Genomic DNA, 18,047 nt, shown 5'->3' on the forward strand with positions numbered 1-18,047 from the left:
ATCGAACCCTAACCAATCCATCACTGTATCGTTCTAAATTGATGACACTTCTATTGTATATGTTGTCTTTTAATTATCTCATGATTTATTTTTGAATATATTTCATTGTTGTAAATGCATGTAGTGGGATTGTGTAATGATATATACTGTAATGTACTATGAGATGGTTTAAAGAAAATAGTTTTTAATTTTGTAAAAGAATTCAGTTTTTCTTAATAAAGCGTGTATTGATGCGTGTATAATTGCGTGTATATACACGCGCTTATACACGCGTTTCTGAAACCAGTATACACGCGAATTTAGATGCCAATATACACGCGCTGGTAGATGCCAATATACATGGAAATTTAAATGCCAATATACACGTGCCCGATACTATTCAAATACATGCGCGACCATACATGCGCCCGTAATTTATCGCGTGTATGGAATGAGTGTATGGTAGCATTGTCTTGTAGTGATTGCTCAGAAGAGGATGAAAGCGTACCATGATCGCGGCTTGAAGAAAAGAGACTTCAAAGAGGGTGATTTGGTACTGTGGTACCCTGGCAAGCTAGATGGGAAAAGAAAAAATCTAACTACAGACTAGACTGGACCCTATGAAATATTGAGAATGTATGAAAATGGTTCAGTCCAACTAAGAGACCTGAAGGGGTTGGAATTTCGTGAGCGGGTCAACATAGGAAAAAGCAAGAAATATCAAGTAAGACATCAAGATCAGGAGATCCTTGAAACTCATCAGGAAGCACAAACTGATCACCCCATAACAAAAGGATCAGGCCAGATGACAGTTGAACTGGAAACTGAGCAGAACCAAACAACTTCAAAGGAAGGCTGATGTGGCAGAAATCCAGACCGTTAAAGGTAATCATGATAAAGCAAGGAATGTGAGGGCGGCCGGATTTAATAATAATGCCGCTTGTAGTATCATGAAAATAAGTATAGTGCTTTTAATGCTATTTCTGGTAGGATTTCTTGCACGCACCTCGATGGCAATGCGCGATAGCAAAAACAAAGAGGTAAAACAAACGAATAATGATTCATCGCATCATAATCTTGCACACGCGCTTTTGCTCTCTCCTTGCTTGTCTTCTGCTTCTACGAACCCGCAAACACAAAACCATAGAACCCATCTCTTTGCTGTCTCTTGCTGTGACATGGCTTTGATTCCTAAAGCTGTCAGAATCAAAGTCCCAGAGCTCGATGATTCAGACAAAGCTGAGTTTGAAGCAGCGGAACTCTACACTCTGTGTACAGAGTCATGCAAAACCAGGTGGATGAGGAGATAGTTGCAAAAGCAGTTAGAAACTATGAAAAGGACACACATCAGACCTGCATCAAAGGGGTCACAATTCCAGTATCAAAGGAAAGTCTGAAGCAACACTTAGGGCTACTACCAGACAAGTTAGCAGGGAAGAGCTGGATGAGGAGATAGCTGCAGAAGCAGTTAGAAACTATGACAAGGACATGCATCAGAATTAGGGCTACTACCAGACAAGTTAGCAGGGAAGAGCTAGATGAGGAGATAGCTGCAAAAGCAGTTAGAAACTATGACAAGGACACGCATCAAAGGGGTCACAATTCCAGTATCAAAGGAAAGTCTGAAGTAACACTTAGGGCTACTACCAGACAAGTTAGCAGGGAAGAGCTGGACACCAGAAATGGTTGTTCAGTATCTAGGTGAAACTGAAGAAGAGGTAGCAAAAAGGAAAAAGGGAGCCCAGGGAGTGCCCACCCAGAGCCTGAAGAACGAACACCAGAGGCTGATGAAGTTTGTAGCTCAAGCAGTTTGCCTCAAAAAGGATGACAAGTATCTCTCAAAGGAGGTATTCATGGAGGCAGTGAGGGTTTTTGAGGGAGGCCAGTGCGACTAGGCCAGGATGCTGGAAAAGTCCATGACCACTCAGATGGCTATAGTGAAAGAGAAAGGGCAAAAACTATATACCTGTGCACCCATCTGGCAAGAGCTGTACGAGCAAATGGCGAAGGGCTCTCAGGGGAAGAAAAGGCCCAGCGAAACATTGAGTGTCAGGGATTCAAAAAAGCCAGGATAGAAGGCCAACCATCAAGGCAGGAGACGAGCCAGGAAGAGTCCACCCAGCTCCTCCCAGACACCAAAGAAGGGGGCCCTGGCACTAATGCACAGCTTTAGGAAGGGGGCAGCCACCCAGTCTCAGGGGTCAGCTAAAGATAAACTTAAAGGTCTACTGGGCACACTGGTGAAGCCTGCCTTAACCCCCAGGCAAATAATCACTGCGATTCCAACACTTCAGGCACATGCTAGCTCAAGTGTTCTTCTGAGCCTCAGGGCCCATCAGAAAACCAGCAACCAGCTAGCCATAGCACCCTACCAACAACATCTGCTCAGACTGGCACACTGATGTTGGAGAAAGGTTTGGGAAGAACAACAAATAAGTTTGGAACTACCATTAGCCACCATTCATAAGGATGAAGGCCTTAGAACCATCGGTAGGCTTGCCACTCCCAACGATGCCAGTACTATCTATCCGGGACGAGGCAAGACCTCAGTATCAACTGGGCAACAATGATAGCCATAAACACAATGGGTCTTCAGGTGAAGCGTGAAGCATGAAAAAGCCAGTCTGGATATGGATGTTCAATGGCTGGCAGAAAAACTTCTGAAGGCAAGAATAGAAGTGAATCGACCTGCTTATGGCTCCTGGGTAGCCACTGCTTACTGGTGCACTCAACTGGCTAGGTTCAGAGTCGGAAGCAATCCTTATGTGCCGATGCCAACAACTACACCTGTTCGAGAAAATGAGGGCACCAAAGATCTGCAAAATTCAAAAGCCCAGTGACAGTGCACTGGAGCAAGCTGAGGATGAAGAAAGGGAGAGGGGAGAACCGTATGATCAGCAGGGTGATTCACGGGCTCCACCCAGACCATGAGCAGAACTTAATGAAAATCATATCTGAGTCCAGAGCCAACCGGGGGAGAGACATGCCTTGAGCCACAACGGTAGGCTTGCACCACGTGGGACACATCACCTCACCGCATAGAGCTCTTAATTACTTCTATTTTCAAACTATTTGGAAGTAAAGAGGTGCTTTCAAATAGCTTATAAATACCATCACTAGGCACTAGATGTGCATACTTCAAAATGGCAAATCGTATCTTTATTGAAGTTATGTGATTGATCAACAAGTCAAAAAAAAATCATAATCATACAATGGCCAATGGCCATGTAATCCCCATGTAAATTCCTATTAGATTGACACCAACATCCACCAATCTTGTTTTCTAACATCTTTTATGAAATTGGAGTCGGACAAAATAAAGGAAGAGTATGGTGGAGGTGAACATAGACAACATGACTTCCATTCCATAGTTTGTGCCAAATTGTGGGATTTCAACGAACGCATCCATAAGATTATAGCCTTTTCTATAGAGTTTCCTTCCAAGAATAAAGTACATCATCCTGGCAGGTGCCAAACATTGCTACACACAAATACATGGTTAGGCTTCTTGAAATGGACATGCAATAGAAAATTCTACACAACATGAGAATCATTTAGACAAAAATCAACGTGTGGGGAAAAAAGGCTCTCATACTTGATAAACCCAAGGTAGTAGATTTGTAAGTTTGGTCATGCTGAACACCTCATCAAGGAACCAATCACTATGCACAGAGGCCACCACATCATCTACCACGATTGTGCCTTTGAGAGTGAAGGGATTAAAGAGACCTCTCTCAATCACCATGCCAAGGCCTGTGAAAGTTGTTGAGACCATGCACCATGTCAATATTGGTCTATGACTTTATATGGGGACAATTTTTTTAATATTAGAAAGCATAGTGCACCTGTGACAGTGTAAAGAGAGAAGCGACCACTCCACTCATTCCAAACCCACATTCGATCATTGATCAAGACATCTTTTGCATACTTGTAGAGGATATTGCCTCCTAAGTGATCTTTTGAAGCTCCTTGGAGTCAAATTTTCAAAGAAGGTATGATTAGTTCCCCCTCTTAAAAGTATGACATTTAATGTCTCCTTACTATTTCCTACTGTTCTTTAATATGGAAAGATATTCGTATTATTATTTAAAGTTTAAGAGGGGCATGTCAGCTTGTAGCATGGATTTCGTAAAGTTCACAACAGAGAGTAGAAGCCCTTCAACATTTTCAATGAGGATGCCTAGGATATAGTGTACCTGAAGCACTGCTAGTGATAGCAAAGTGTAGTGGGCTAAGCTCAAGCATCCTCGATTCATACGGAGGTTCACTCGATTGAAGCCTTATTTGGACGAAGATTGATGAAGCATTTGCATCAGCGTGACCCATGGCATATACATCGCTAAACTCCAATTTTCTATTCCAAACGCCAACCTGAGATAACGTAATAGCGTTCTCTGTCATTGTGTGGGTGTGGATGTGTGTGTGTGTGAGAGAGAGAGAGAGAGAAGAGAGAGAGAGAGAGAGAGTGTGTGTGATTGATTGAGCGAGAGAGGGAGAGCTGATACCTTGTCTCCAATGGCGATCTCGGACATCAATTTTTTCTCACCTGTGGGTGTGATCACATAGGCATTTCCTGTTGGGAACCGTTGTGGAGGTTGCCGAATCAGAACATTGAATATTGGGCTATCTTTAGAGCACTTGAGGTGAAAGTGTGCCCAGTGCAAGGGTTAGCTAGTACCTTTGAAGCAGTTGGAGGCCGCTTCTGCGGCGCATTGAGCGGCAGCACCGATTTCAGCATATACACCTATGACTCCTATAGCACAGAAGGGTGCCAAGATACCCGTGCTCAAGCAAGGGGCTGAGGAAAGAACGCTCCCAATGACTCCCTTCACAGCACCTGCACAAACCATTGTGTAATGCAGTTATAAGGCGAGAAGATCAATGGCCTATCTAAGGGTTATCTTAAGCAAGCATGCAGACCTGAGGCCGCACAGTTGTCTAGGAGCCGGCGACGGCCTCCGTAGTCACTGTAGTAGTTGGAGCCCTGCGTGTACAGCTTCATTACGTCGTCGCCTGTGTTGTACATGGCGCAGCCGATTGAGGGAGCGTTATCATCGCAGACGAGCTACAGGCATGCAGATTTAATTCGTATAAGCATCGACGTAAAGTTATACGAAGCTGTAGCAGAAACGTAAATTAACATACAGCGCTGATGCGTCCCGTGTCGTCGCTGAAGACCATCTCCACACCCACTGGGGAATTGTAGGATGCGTCACAGCCACCAACCGCTATAACCTGGAATAATTAAGGCACGTTCTGAATATTCTTACGAATAACTACAATGAAGCCACGATGAGAAAATTCCACATACTTGCAAATTCCAAGCGTTGGTGGCGCCGTAAGCTGTCACTGTGGCCGGGATTGTCTGCACGCCACTCTCGATCATCTTGCAAGCGGCTTCCACGGCGCTCGCCGGAACCGCCCCCCAGAAGTAACCGGGAGAACCCTGTTCCAGCGCCGACACGCTGTTCATCCCCATTAGGGTGATCCAGGATGTGCCCTCGGGATAGCCATCGTCGAGAGGCGTGGTGACAGACAGCTCCAGGTAGTCTTGGCCATGGGAAATAGGGGCGCCCATCATGAGGCAGAGCGTGAGCGTTAGAACAAGCCGCAGCATAGTGCGTGTATTTGCTGCATGCCCCATCATTGTGTTGTGCATTATAAGCGAATCGCTGATGCAACGAGGTCACTACTGGAAACGCAACAATGGCTATAGGTGCGTGGGAAACCGATAAGAGGTACCGCCTGGATCACTGAGGTGCGATTCCGAGGCGATCTCTTATGTAGCTCACCCACATCTGCTAATTGCCATGCGCTAATTCCCATGCGAGCAGCAGAATGATTGCGCGGGTCCTTTGGCGTCTTCTATCATTGACACGCGCATATTCGCACAAGGCTGGTAGGGATTCTCTGCGGTAGCCGTTTACGTCGTGATATACTATAACGCACTCCATAGCGGGTTGACTTGTCAGTTCACACATTAGCGTGCTACACCAAGCAGCTCACGCTAAGGTCTCGTTACTCGTATACTTTTTAAAAAATTGCCTCAAGACGCCACCTTCCCATGTCTTTTAAGTTTTCACCATCTTAATAGATTACATCACCTATTTGATAGGTGTGATATAGTAAGTAATAATGAAGTTCAGTCAACACACCTAATATCTACCAATGGTAAATCATATTGATGTTTCGATCAAAACACCCAACATTTATCTACACACATAATCTCTCTCTCTTTCTTCACTCACTCACTCTCTCTCTCTCTCTCTCTCTCTCACACACACACACACACACACACAAAAACCAAACTAACCAAGGAAACCTACACCACATGCTTTATTTTTTTGCCATGTCGCAACCAACTAATGTAACAGGAATTTTAAAAGCGACGAACCATACTACGGTTATAGAGACCTTTCATTTACTTTGATCGATGATAGTAGCAGGAGGGTTGAACACCATGAAGATTTGGGCCATGTTAGGAGATACAGTTTTCATGTTGACAAACAACACCGGCTTATACTTCACACACTACATAGCCTGTTGACTCGTGGCCCAAACTTCTCAGTGCACACATTAGCGTGCTACATAGAAGCAGCTCAATAACCATCACGATCAAAGTAAAGTAAGGTCTCGTATGAGTTTTTATTTTAAAAAACTCCACCTTACCATCTGTTTTAAGTTTTCACCACATTAATAGATTATATCACATATTTGATACATATGATGTAGTAAATAATAATGAAGTTTGGTCAACACCCCTAATATTTACCTATATATGCATCAAGCTTATCTATTGTAAATCATATTGAACTTTCCATCAAAACCTAGGACATTTATCTACACACACCGAACATTTGTCTACACAAATTCTCTCTCTCTCACACACACACACGCATGCACGAATCAGACTAACCAAGGACAGCAACATGTTCTTTATTTTTTTGGCATGTTGCAACCAAGTACTGTAAAAGGAAATTTAAAAGAAAAGAGCCATACTATGGATATCAAGACCTCTCATTTACTTCGATAAATGATAGTAGCATGAGGGTTGAACACCATGAAGATTTGGACCATGTTAGGCAAGACAATATTTGAGCCATTAAGAGCATTTAACATTGGAGATGCAAAGGAGATACAATTTTAATGTTGGCAACACTAGCTTATCCATCAAACAAAAGAAGATCACAAGAATGAGATGAGAGTGGCAATTAAGGGATAAGAAGAAACTAGTGGTGGCAAGAATCTCCACGTGAATATGTAAAAAGGCACTGAATGATGCCATCAAGCATACCTTTAGTTCCTCCAAATTCACTTGTCACATGATGACTATGTTGAGAGGTGTGGTGGCATAGAGCACATGTAGAGGCAGGGAGTGAGTAGGTGAGCATGAAACCACCCAAAAAATTGGATTATCCCACATACGTGGAACAAGCAAAGTTGTACTCTACCCATATAAAAGGAGTCATTTTGAAGCAATGAAAGTACAAGCCGTTGCACATATCTCAAGTCTCTCTATAAGTCCAAGATAATCTATCTTGGAACCTAGTTGATTTGAGTCTATTGCACATACACATCATCATGGGTGCAATTGACACCATCAACCTTAGCTTAGTGTAATCACTCATCATTAGCATGTGATTAGCTTAGTCCACATGCATTAGTGAAGGTACCATGGATTTTAACATGGCATCGGAGCTTCCCCTCACCCCATGAGCTTCTCTAACTCAAGTTTTCTTTATGCGATCAGTGGACCAAACCAAGTAAGAATACCCCAAGAGGAGGGGATGGAGATGGAGGCAAGAGCATTACCTTGCACTCACCCCACCACTTGATGACATGCTGCTACCCACACCATGTCTATTATGGGTAGTTGTAGGCAAGTTTATAGATGAATTCAAGGGAATGAGATGCTTCTTGAACAACTTGAAAATATGCAGGGAGGAAGACAGCTTGAGCTCTTGTAATAAGCACCCACACTCACACGAACCCTAGAAGAGAACACACAACATGAGAGGCCGAAAATTATTCTTCTTCTTCTTCACAACAAAAGGGTTCTACAAAAACGATAAGGAAAATACAACATAAGTCTTAAAGTACTATGTACATGTGGTCCATAATGTGAGCACGATAAGTGAGTGAGCTCACAAGATACGTATGCCATAACTCAATCGTGGAATAGTAGCTAGTGTAGTCCCAACTATAGAATCACTGGCAAAACTCTATCGTATCAGAATCCTACCAAACACGCTAGTGATGTAAGTGGCAAAAATGGTCACCCAGGCATATCATAAGTGTCAACTCGTGTTGATCTTGACATCTCAACACGCCCCCTCACGATCAACTCCATCTCTAGGACTCCAAGCATAGTTTGAAATCTAAGAAGCTTCTCTATTCTTAGGGATTTTGTGAAAATGTCAGCTACCTTCTCCTTTGTGCGTTGACATACACGAGATCAATGTCTCCTAATAAAACCCTCTCTCTCGTAAAGTGATAGTGGAGCTCTATGTGTTTGGTCTGCACATGAAAAATTGGGTTCCTCACCAACTCTATACTACTAAGGTTGTCACAATAGATGATAACCTATGATCCACTATCAACGTGCAACCCTGAATCACCAAGTAGCTTGCGCAAGCAAACTATCTCACATGCTATCATTGCAGCATCCCTATAATCTACCTCTCTGCTCGACAAGGAAATTATTCCCTACTTCTTGTTGCTCCATGTTACAACACCACTCCCAAAGGAAAACATAAATCCACTCGTAGATCTCCTATGTGTGATACACACACAGAGGAACGACGAGAAGAGAGAAGAGAGAGAGTGAAGTTGCTTCAATACATACCAGCTCTTTTCCAAAAAAGTTCAAAAGATGCCTTTATTATTGTGGTGTAGAAATTAGAGGAAAGTTGCCTTTATTATTAACATTAAAAATGACAAAATAAAAATTATTTTGTTTGTTGTAAAAGTAGAGTGCACCTCTCCCGCTGCTATAAATATAGAGGTAAGAACCAAAGCACTTTGTTAAACACCATTGCTAGCAAGCCTTGTTATTACACCACCCTAAACCCTCCTTTGTTTTTTTTAATGGCCTCATCAAATATTAGCATTCAAGTTGTTGAATTTCATGTATCCAGAGGGAGGCCACCAATGTGGAGGTCAAGAAGAAGACCATAGATGGTGCACAAGCATGGAAAGGTCTCACGTCCTTTCCACTTCCTAGTAATGATGATGCTATTTCTCATGTCAAGGCCAAAGTGGTGAACTCAATTGCGATATGGTGAACCTAAGGTTTTATTGATGAATTGTTTGAGCGTGTCTTGCTAGAGGAAGTGCGGAAGGGTACGAACACCATTCGCTTACTTTGTGCCTACACCCCAAAGGACAAGCAAGGCCCATAGTAGTAAATATGATGGTTTTCACATTTATATATTTGGAAGTTTTATGTGAATGAACTTGGTTTTATTTTTAGTTTGAATCAATAACCTCGATGTAGAGGATGTGATGTTATGTTTTTATGTTTTCACTCCCTCTGGCTCACTATTTCCCTCTCTCTCCCTCTCAAATAATTATCTCATGTTACTCTCTCCAATTGTCTTCGCCCCTCTCTCTCTTCATGGAGGGGGGAGGGTATCTTTTTGGAATCCGCTCACTCGATTCCTAAAACGTTCTCGGCTAGAAAATGCTCACCGGATTCCCAAAAGGTGCTCTATAGAAAATGCACCGAAAAAAAATTCCCCATGTGGGTACGGTATCTATAAAATGTAGTTAGGATATTTACTTTGTATCAGAGAGATTAGTTATTTGTAGTGTGAAATGATAGGCAAAGACGTGCGTTGAGAAAAAGCTTGATGAGACTACTATCCGTTGTGGTCATATATGATGCATCATGTATTGGTTTCCAAAGGGATTTGGCATGTCATCATTAGCATTAAGGCATGCTCTATCTTACCAGCACATGATAATATGAGGACTTTGGATAGCGATACTAGTTCAACTGTAACTATGGAATCTTCCTCCACACCTTCCATAGTGGAAAAAGCTAAGTGGGATAGGAGGTACGCACATGCACACGCATTCATGTCACTCGCTATGAAGAGGAGAATTATTTCTCATACTCACTCGTGTATAAGTGGAGAATTATTCCTCATTATCGCGCATGTAAAACTACCAAGCAAGCTCGGGATATGTGCTTGTTGCGTTTTACTAGGTATATAATGAGGAACCAGTGGCATACTTCTGTAAGCAATTGGAGTTCAGGCATATTAATGAGGAATATTTAATGGATGAAATTATCATAAGGATTAAAGATTTTAGGGAGAAACTTGCATGTATTGATGAGGCGTATTGATCCAAAAAGTTCATGAGTGTCTACTAATCTCACACCTTTACCATATTCATTCTAATGTTTTGCATCCACACTTTGGCTTATGATTAAGAACCCCAATATCCTTATGTTTGATGAGTTAGTTACAATGTTCTTATAAGAAGATAAATCTCTGAAAAATCAAACTAGTATGCATGTGGTGTTGAAATATTCTTCATGTGATGTCATGTATGGGACACATGTATGTGGGAATAAGGTAGAAAAAGATTACAATGCTATGAAATTGGAATATGGGTCACATGCATGTGGGAATAACCTAGAAGAAGATTAGAATGCTATGAAATTGGTTTGGATGCAATATAAGGTTATTAGGGCATGTGAATGGATGAATATAAAAGGTGGTCAATGGTCAAAAAGTACGCGCGTGGAAGGTGTAAGGGTGCACAAGGCATGTGAACATTTATGAACACATGAATGGCACAAGTGTGCATAGAACATGTAAAGGAGAGCTCTATTAGAGCTACAAATTGATGTAACAAGATCATTCTCATAATGCAAAAAACATGATGTGTTGATTAGCCATAACTCATATCTTAATCACTTATATTGGAGGTTATATCATGCTCTAATGTTGCCTTCCTTCATCTTTTATCCACCTTAGCTCTCTCTTGCAACCCTCACACACTCCCTAGCCACCTCAAATCATGCATTTTTTCATCTTGTTATCAGACCTAGGTTAGTACTTCATTCTCAAAATTCAGCATTAGCAAAAAAAAGAGGCTTCTTTAGGTATAACTAAGATTTTTAGCATCTCTAGTCAATCTTATCCCCATAATCTCAAAGTAGTGGCTCCATTGGAAGCTTTATTGCTCCATTTTCTCTCCATTATTTGGCAAGCCCTTCTAGGAGAATGTAGAAAACCTTAGAATGAGTCTATACACGAGAGTAAAGGTGACAAGAAACACGTGAATTTGATGCTACAGAGGAGATGCTTCAATTCTTGGAAAAAAACTTAAAATTGAGGAGCTCACACAAAGTGTGTATGTGTGCGCGCGCTCTTGTTCATGCACACCTAAGAGAGAGAGAGAGAGATAGAGAGAGAGAGAGAGAGAGAGAGAGAGAGAGAGAGAAGAACCGTATAAGACTTTAAGAAAGTCTCATTATCTCTTCTTATGCCTCTCTCTTATCTGGATCAACACACGCACAATCACCTCTTAGGTGACATTCCAAAGGTGGCAGGTATCTCTTAAGTGACATTCCAATGCTGGAAGGTATCTATTTTCCATACAATGTTTTATTACTTAGTATGTCATATTTAAAAAAACATTTACATGTGGTTTCCATAATCGCAACCCTTTTAAAAAACGTAGAGACATGATACAACAGAAAATTGGTCATGACTATATATTGCTCATTGGCAATAGGCCCTTCCATGGTCATGACTATTTATTGCTCGTTGGGCAATAGGCTCCTACATGTTCTTGACTATTTATTGCTCATTGGCAATAGGTCCTTATATGAACAGAAGTTTCCATGTTAATTTAATGGGTCAATTAATAATGAAACCATGTGCCTGTTTATTTATTAAGTTTGTTTTTCAGATATGTAAGTTTGTTTATATTATTTTTTAACTACTACATTTAATAATGCTTTAAAAAACAATTAGTGAGTAGCATACTGATATATGCATTATCATTGAGAGAGACATGCCTTGAGCCACAACGGTAGGCTTGCACCATGTGGGACACATCACCTCACCGCATAGAGCTCTTAATTACTTCTATTTTCAAACTATTTGGAAGTAAAGAGGTGCTTTCAAATAGCTTATAAATACCATCACTAGGCACTAGATGTGCATACTTCAAAATGGCAAATCGTATCTTTATTGAAGTTATGTGATTGATCAACAAGTCAAAAAAAAATCATAATCATACAATGGCCAATGGCCATGTAATCCCCATGTAAATTCCTATTAGATTGACACCAACATCCACCAATCTTGTTTTCTAACATCTTTTATGAAATTGGAGTCGGACAAAATAAAGGAAGAGTATGGTGGAGGTGAACATAGACAACATGACTTCCATTCCATAGTTTGTGCCAAATTGTGGGATTTCAACGAACGCATCCATAAGATTATAGCCTTTTCTATAGAGTTTCCTTCCAAGAATAAAGTACATCATCCTGGCAGGTGCCAAACATTGCTACACACAAATACATGGTTAGGCTTCTTGAAATGGACATGCAATAGAAAATTCTACACAACATGAGAATCATTTAGACAAAAATCAACGTGTGGGGAAAAAAGGCTCTCATACTTGATAAACCCAAGGTAGTAGATTTGTAAGTTTGGTCATGCTGAACACCTCATCAAGGAACCAATCACTATGCACAGAGGCCACCACATCATCTACCACGATTGTGCCTTTGAGAGTGAAGGGATTAAAGAGACCTCTCTCAATCACCATGCCAAGGCCTGTGAAAGTTGTTGAGACCATGCACCATGTCAATATTGGTCTATGACTTTATATGGGGACAATTTTTTTAATATTAGAAAGCATAGTGCACCTGTGACAGTGTAAAGAGAGAAGCGACCACTCCACTCATTCCAAACCCACATTCGATCATTGTTCAAGACATCTTTTGCATACTTGTAGAGGATATTGCCTCCTAAGTGATCTTTTGAAGCTCCTTGGAGTCAAATTTTCAAAGAAGGTATGATTAGTTCCCCCTCTTAAAAGTATGACATTTAATGTCTCCTTACTATTTCCTACTGTTCTTTAATATGGAAAGATATTCGTATTATTATTTAAAGTTTAAGAGGGGCATGTCAGCTTGTAGCATGGATTTCGTAAAGTTCACAACAGAGAGTAGAAGCCCTTCAACATTTTCAATGAGGATGCCTAGGATATAGTGTACCTGAAGCACTGCTAGTGATAGCAAAGTGTAGTGGGCTAAGCTCAAGCATCCTCGATTCATACGGAGGTTCACTCGATTGAAGCCTTATTTGGACGAAGATTGATGAAGCATTTGCATCAGCGTGACCCATGGCATATACATCGCTAAACTCCAATTTTCTATTCCAAACGCCAACCTGAGATAACGTAATAGCGTTCTCTGTCATTGTGTGGGTGTGGATGTGTGTGTGTGTGAGAGAGAGAGAGAGAGAGAAGAGAGAGAGAGAGAGAGAGTGTGTGTGATTGATTGAGCGAGAGAGGGAGAGCTGATACCTTGTCTCCAATGGCGATCTCGGACATCAATTTTTTCTCACCTGTGGGTGTGATCACATAGGCATTTCCTGTTGGGAACCGTTGTGGAGGTTGCCGAATCAGAACATTGAATATTGGGCTATCTTTAGAGCACTTGAGGTGAAAGTGTGCCCAGTGCAAGGGTTAGCTAGTACCTTTGAAGCAGTTGGAGGCCGCTTCTGCGGCGCATTGAGCGGCAGCACCGATTTCAGCATATACACCTATGACTCCTATAGCACAGAAGGGTGCCAAGATACCCGTGCTCAAGCAAGGGGCTGAGGAAAGAACGCTCCCAATGACTCCCTTCACAGCACCTGCACAAACCATTGTGTAATGCAGTTATAAGGCGAGAAGATCAATGGCCTATCTAAGGGTTATCTTAAGCAAGCATGCAGACCTGAGGCCGCACAGTTGTCTAGGAGCCGGCGACGGCCTCCGTAGTCACTGTAGTAGTTGGAGCCCTGCGTGTACAGCTTCATTACGTCGTCGCCTGTGTTGTACATGGCGCAGCCGATTGAGGGAGCGTTATCATCGCAGACGAGCTACAGGCATGCAGATTTAATTCGTATAAGCATCGACGTAAAGTTATACGAAGCTGTAGCAGAAACGTAAATTAACATACAGCGCTGATGCGTCCCGTGTCGTCGCTGAAGACCATCTCCACACCCACTGGGGAATTGTAGGATGCGTCACAGCCACCAACCGCTATAACCTGGAATAATTAAGGCACGTTCTGAATATTCTTACGAATAACTACAATGAAGCCACGATGAGAAAATTCCACATACTTGCAAATTCCAAGCGTTGGTGGCGCCGTAAGCTGTCACTGTGGCCGGGATTGTCTGCACGCCACTCTCGATCATCTTGCAAGCGGCTTCCACGGCGCTCGCCGGAACCGCCCCCCAGAAGTAACCGGGAGAACCCTGTTCCAGCGCCGACACGCTGTTCATCCCCATTAGGGTGATCCAGGATGTGCCCTCGGGATAGCCATCGTCGAGAGGCGTGGTGACAGACAGCTCCAGGTAGTCTTGGCCATGGGAAATAGGGGCGCCCATCATGAGGCAGAGCGTGAGCGTTAGAACAAGCCGCAGCATAGTGCGTGTATTTGCTGCATGCCCCATCATTGTGTTGTGCATTATAAGCGAATCGCTGATGCAACGAGGTCACTACTGGAAACGCAACAATGGCTATAGGTGCGTGGGAAACCGATAAGAGGTACCGCCTGGATCACTGAGGTGCAATTCCGAGGCGATCTCTTATGTAGCTCACCCACATCTGCTAATTGCCATGCGCTAATTCCCATGCGAGCAGCAGAATGATTGCGCGGGTCCTTTGGCGTCTTCTATCATTGACACGCGCATATTCGCACAAGGCTGGTAGGGATTCTCTGCGGTAGCCGTTTACGTCGTGATATACTATAACGCACTCCATAGCGGGTTGACTTGTCAGTTCACACATTAGCGTGCTACACCAAGCAGCTCACGCTAAGGTCTCGTTACTCGTATACTTTTTAAAAAATTGCCTCAAGACGCCACCTTCCCATGTCTTTTAAGTTTTCACCATCTTAATAGATTACATCACCTATTTGATAGGTGTGATATAGTAATAATGAAGTTCAGTCAACACACCTAATATCTACCAATGGTAAATCATATTGATGTTTCGATCAAAACACCCAACATTTATCTACACACATAATCTCTCTCTCTTTCTTCACTCACTCACTCTCTCTCTCTCTCTCTCTCTCTCTCACACACACACACACACAAAAAACCAAACTAACCAAGGAAACCTACACCACATGCTTTATTTTTTTGCCATGTCGCAACCAACTAATGTAACAGGAATTTTAAAAGCGACGAACCATACTACGGTTATAGAGACCTTTCATTTACTTTGATCGATGATAGTAGCAGGAGGGTTGAACACCATGAAGATTTGGGCCATGTTAGGAGATACAGTTTTCATGTTGACGAACAACACCAACTTATCCTTCACACACTACATAGCCTGTTGACTCGTGGCCCAAACTTCTCAGTGCACACATTAGCGTGCTACATAGTAAATGCAAAGCAGCTCAATAACCATCACGATCAAAGTAAAGTAAGGTCTCGTATACGTTTTTCTTTAAAAAACTCCACCTTACCATCTGTTTTAAGTTTTCACCACATTAATAGATTATATCATATATTTGATATATATGATGTAGTAAATAATAATGAAGTTTAGTCAACACCCCTAATATTTACCTATATATGCATCAAGCTTATCTATTGTAAATCATATTGAACTTTCCATCAAAACCTAGCACATTTATCTACACACACCAAACATTTGTCTACACAAATTCTCTCTCTCTCTCACACACACACACGCATGCACGAATCAGACTAACCAAGAACAGCTACATGTTCTTTATTTATTTGGCATGTTGCAACCAACTACTGTAAAAGGAAATTTAAAAGAAAAGAGCCATACTATGGATATCAAGACCTCTCATTTACTTCGATAAATGATAGTAGCATGAGGGTTGAACACCATGAAGATTTGGACCATGTTAGGCAAGACAATATTCGAGCCATTAAGAGCATTTAACATTGGAGATGCAAAGGAGATACAATTTTAATGTTGGCAACACTAGCTTATCCTTCAAACAAAAGAAGATCACAAGAATGAGATGAGAGTGGCAATTAAGGGATAAGAAGAAACTAGTGGTGGTACGAATCTCCACGTGAATATGTAAAAAGGCACTGATTCCATCAAGCATACCTTTAGTTCCTCCAAATTCACTTGTCACATGATGACTATGTTGAGAAGTGTGGTGCCATAGAGCACATGTAGAGGCAGGGAGTGAGTAGGTGAGCATGAAACCACCCAAAAAATTGGATTATCCCACATACGTGGAACAAGCAAAGTTGTACTCTACCCATATAAAAGGAGTCATTTTGAAGCAATGAAAGTACAAGCCGTTGCACATATCTCAAGTCTCTCTATAAGTCCAAGATAATCTATCTTGGAACCTAGTTGATTTGAGTCTATTGCACATACACATCATCATGGGTGCAATTGACACCATCAACCTTAGCTTAGTGTAATCACTCATCATTAGCATGTGATTAGCTTAGTCCACATGCATTAGTGAAGGTACCATGGATTTTAACATGGCATCGGAGCTTCCCCTCACCCCATGAGCTTCTCTAACTCAAGTTTTCTTTATGATCAGTGGACCAAACCAAGTAAGAATACCCCAAGAGGAGGGGATGAAGATGGAGGGAAGAGCATTACCTTGCACTCACCCCACCACTTGATGACATGCTGCTACCCACACCATGTCTATTATGGGTAGTTGTAGGTAAATTTATAGATGAATTCAAGGGAATGAGATGCTTCTTGAACAACTTGAAAAGATGCAGGGAGGAAGATAGCTTGAGCTCTTGTAATAAGCACATACACTCACACGAACCCTAGAAGAGAACACACAACATGAGAGGCCGAAAATTATTCTTCTTCTTCTTCACAACAAAAGGGTTCTACAAAAACGATAAGGGAAATACAACATAAGTACTAAAGTACTATGTACATGTGGTCCATAATGTGAACACGATAAGTGAGTGAGCTCACAAGATAAGTATGCCATAACTCAATCGTGGACCAGTGGCTAGTGTAGTCCCAACTATAGAATCACTGGCAAAACTCTATCGTGTCAGAATCCTACCAAACACGCTAGTGATGTAAGTGGCAAAAATGGTCACCCAAGCATATCATAAGTGTCAGCTCGTGTTGATCTTGACGTCTCAACACTCCCCCTCTCACGATCAACTCCATCTCTAGGACTCCAAGCATAGTCTGAAATCTAAGAAGCTTCTCTATTCTTAGGGATTTCGTGAAAATGTCAGCTACCTGCTCCTTTGTGCGTTGACATACATGAGATCAATGTCTCCTAAAAAAACCCTCTCTCTCGTAAAGTGATAGTGGAGCTCTGTGTTTGGTCCGCACATGAAAAATTGGGTTCCTCACCAACTGTATACTGCTAAGGTTGTCACAATAGATGATAACCTATCTACTATCAACGTGCAACCCTGAATCACCAAGTAGCTTACGCAAGCAAACTATCTCACATGCTATCATTGCAGCATCCCTATAATCTGCCTCTGTGCTCGACAAGGAAATTATTCCCTACTTCTTGTTGCTCCATGTCACAACACCACTCCCAAAGGAAAACATAAATCTTCTCATAGATCTCCTATGTGTGGTGATACAGACAGAGGAACGACGAGAAGAAGAGAGAAGAGAGAGAGTGAAGTTGCTTCAATGCATACCAGCTCTTTTCCAAAAAAGTTCAAAAGATGCCTTTATTATTGTGGTGTAGAAATTAGAGGAAAGTTACCTTTATTATTAACATTAAAAATGACAAAATAAAAATTATTTTGTTTGTTGTAAAAGTAGAGTGCACCTCTCCCGCTGCTATAAATATAGAGGTAAGAACCAAAGCA

General features: G+C 41.9%; 2 protein-coding genes across 3 annotated transcripts; both read right to left on the minus strand.

The window, feature by feature from the left end:
* Nucleotides 1-3,167: 3,167 nt before the first annotated feature.
* LOC147631049 (uncharacterized) lies at nucleotides 3,168-5,797 on the minus strand. 2 transcript variants are annotated; one of them, XR_015267457.1, is made up of 5 exons: nucleotides 5,291-5,797; nucleotides 5,125-5,214; nucleotides 4,900-5,044; nucleotides 3,825-4,816; nucleotides 3,169-3,732 (listed from the first exon to the last, which is right to left on the minus strand). XR_015267457.1 is itself a non-coding variant. In XM_086809030.1 (4 exons), exons 1-4 carry the CDS (start codon nucleotides 5,636-5,638, stop codon nucleotides 4,647-4,649), a joined length of 753 nt encoding a protein of 250 aa, XP_086665156.1. In that variant the 5' UTR covers nucleotides 5,639-5,797; the 3' UTR covers nucleotides 3,168-4,646. The 2 variants fall into 2 exon arrangements, 1 of the variants encoding a protein (XP_086665156.1); XM_086809030.1 differs by having other exon boundaries at nucleotides 3,168-4,816.
* A 7,775-nt stretch (nucleotides 5,798-13,572) lies between these two features.
* Nucleotides 13,573-14,774, minus strand: LOC147631050 (uncharacterized). Its single transcript, XM_086809031.1, has 4 exons — nucleotides 14,343-14,774; nucleotides 14,177-14,266; nucleotides 13,952-14,096; nucleotides 13,573-13,868 (listed from the first exon to the last, which is right to left on the minus strand). Exons 1-4 carry the CDS (start codon nucleotides 14,688-14,690, stop codon nucleotides 13,699-13,701), a joined length of 753 nt encoding a protein of 250 aa, XP_086665157.1. The 5' UTR covers nucleotides 14,691-14,774; the 3' UTR covers nucleotides 13,573-13,698.
* Nucleotides 14,775-18,047: the final 3,273 nt, after the last annotated feature.

This window comes from Cibotium barometz, chromosome 15 (genome assembly GCF_041138505.1).
Source record: "Cibotium barometz isolate CiBa-2024 chromosome 15, ASM4113850v1, whole genome shotgun sequence".
Taxonomy (NCBI): Eukaryota; Viridiplantae; Streptophyta; class Polypodiopsida; order Cyatheales; family Cibotiaceae; genus Cibotium; species Cibotium barometz.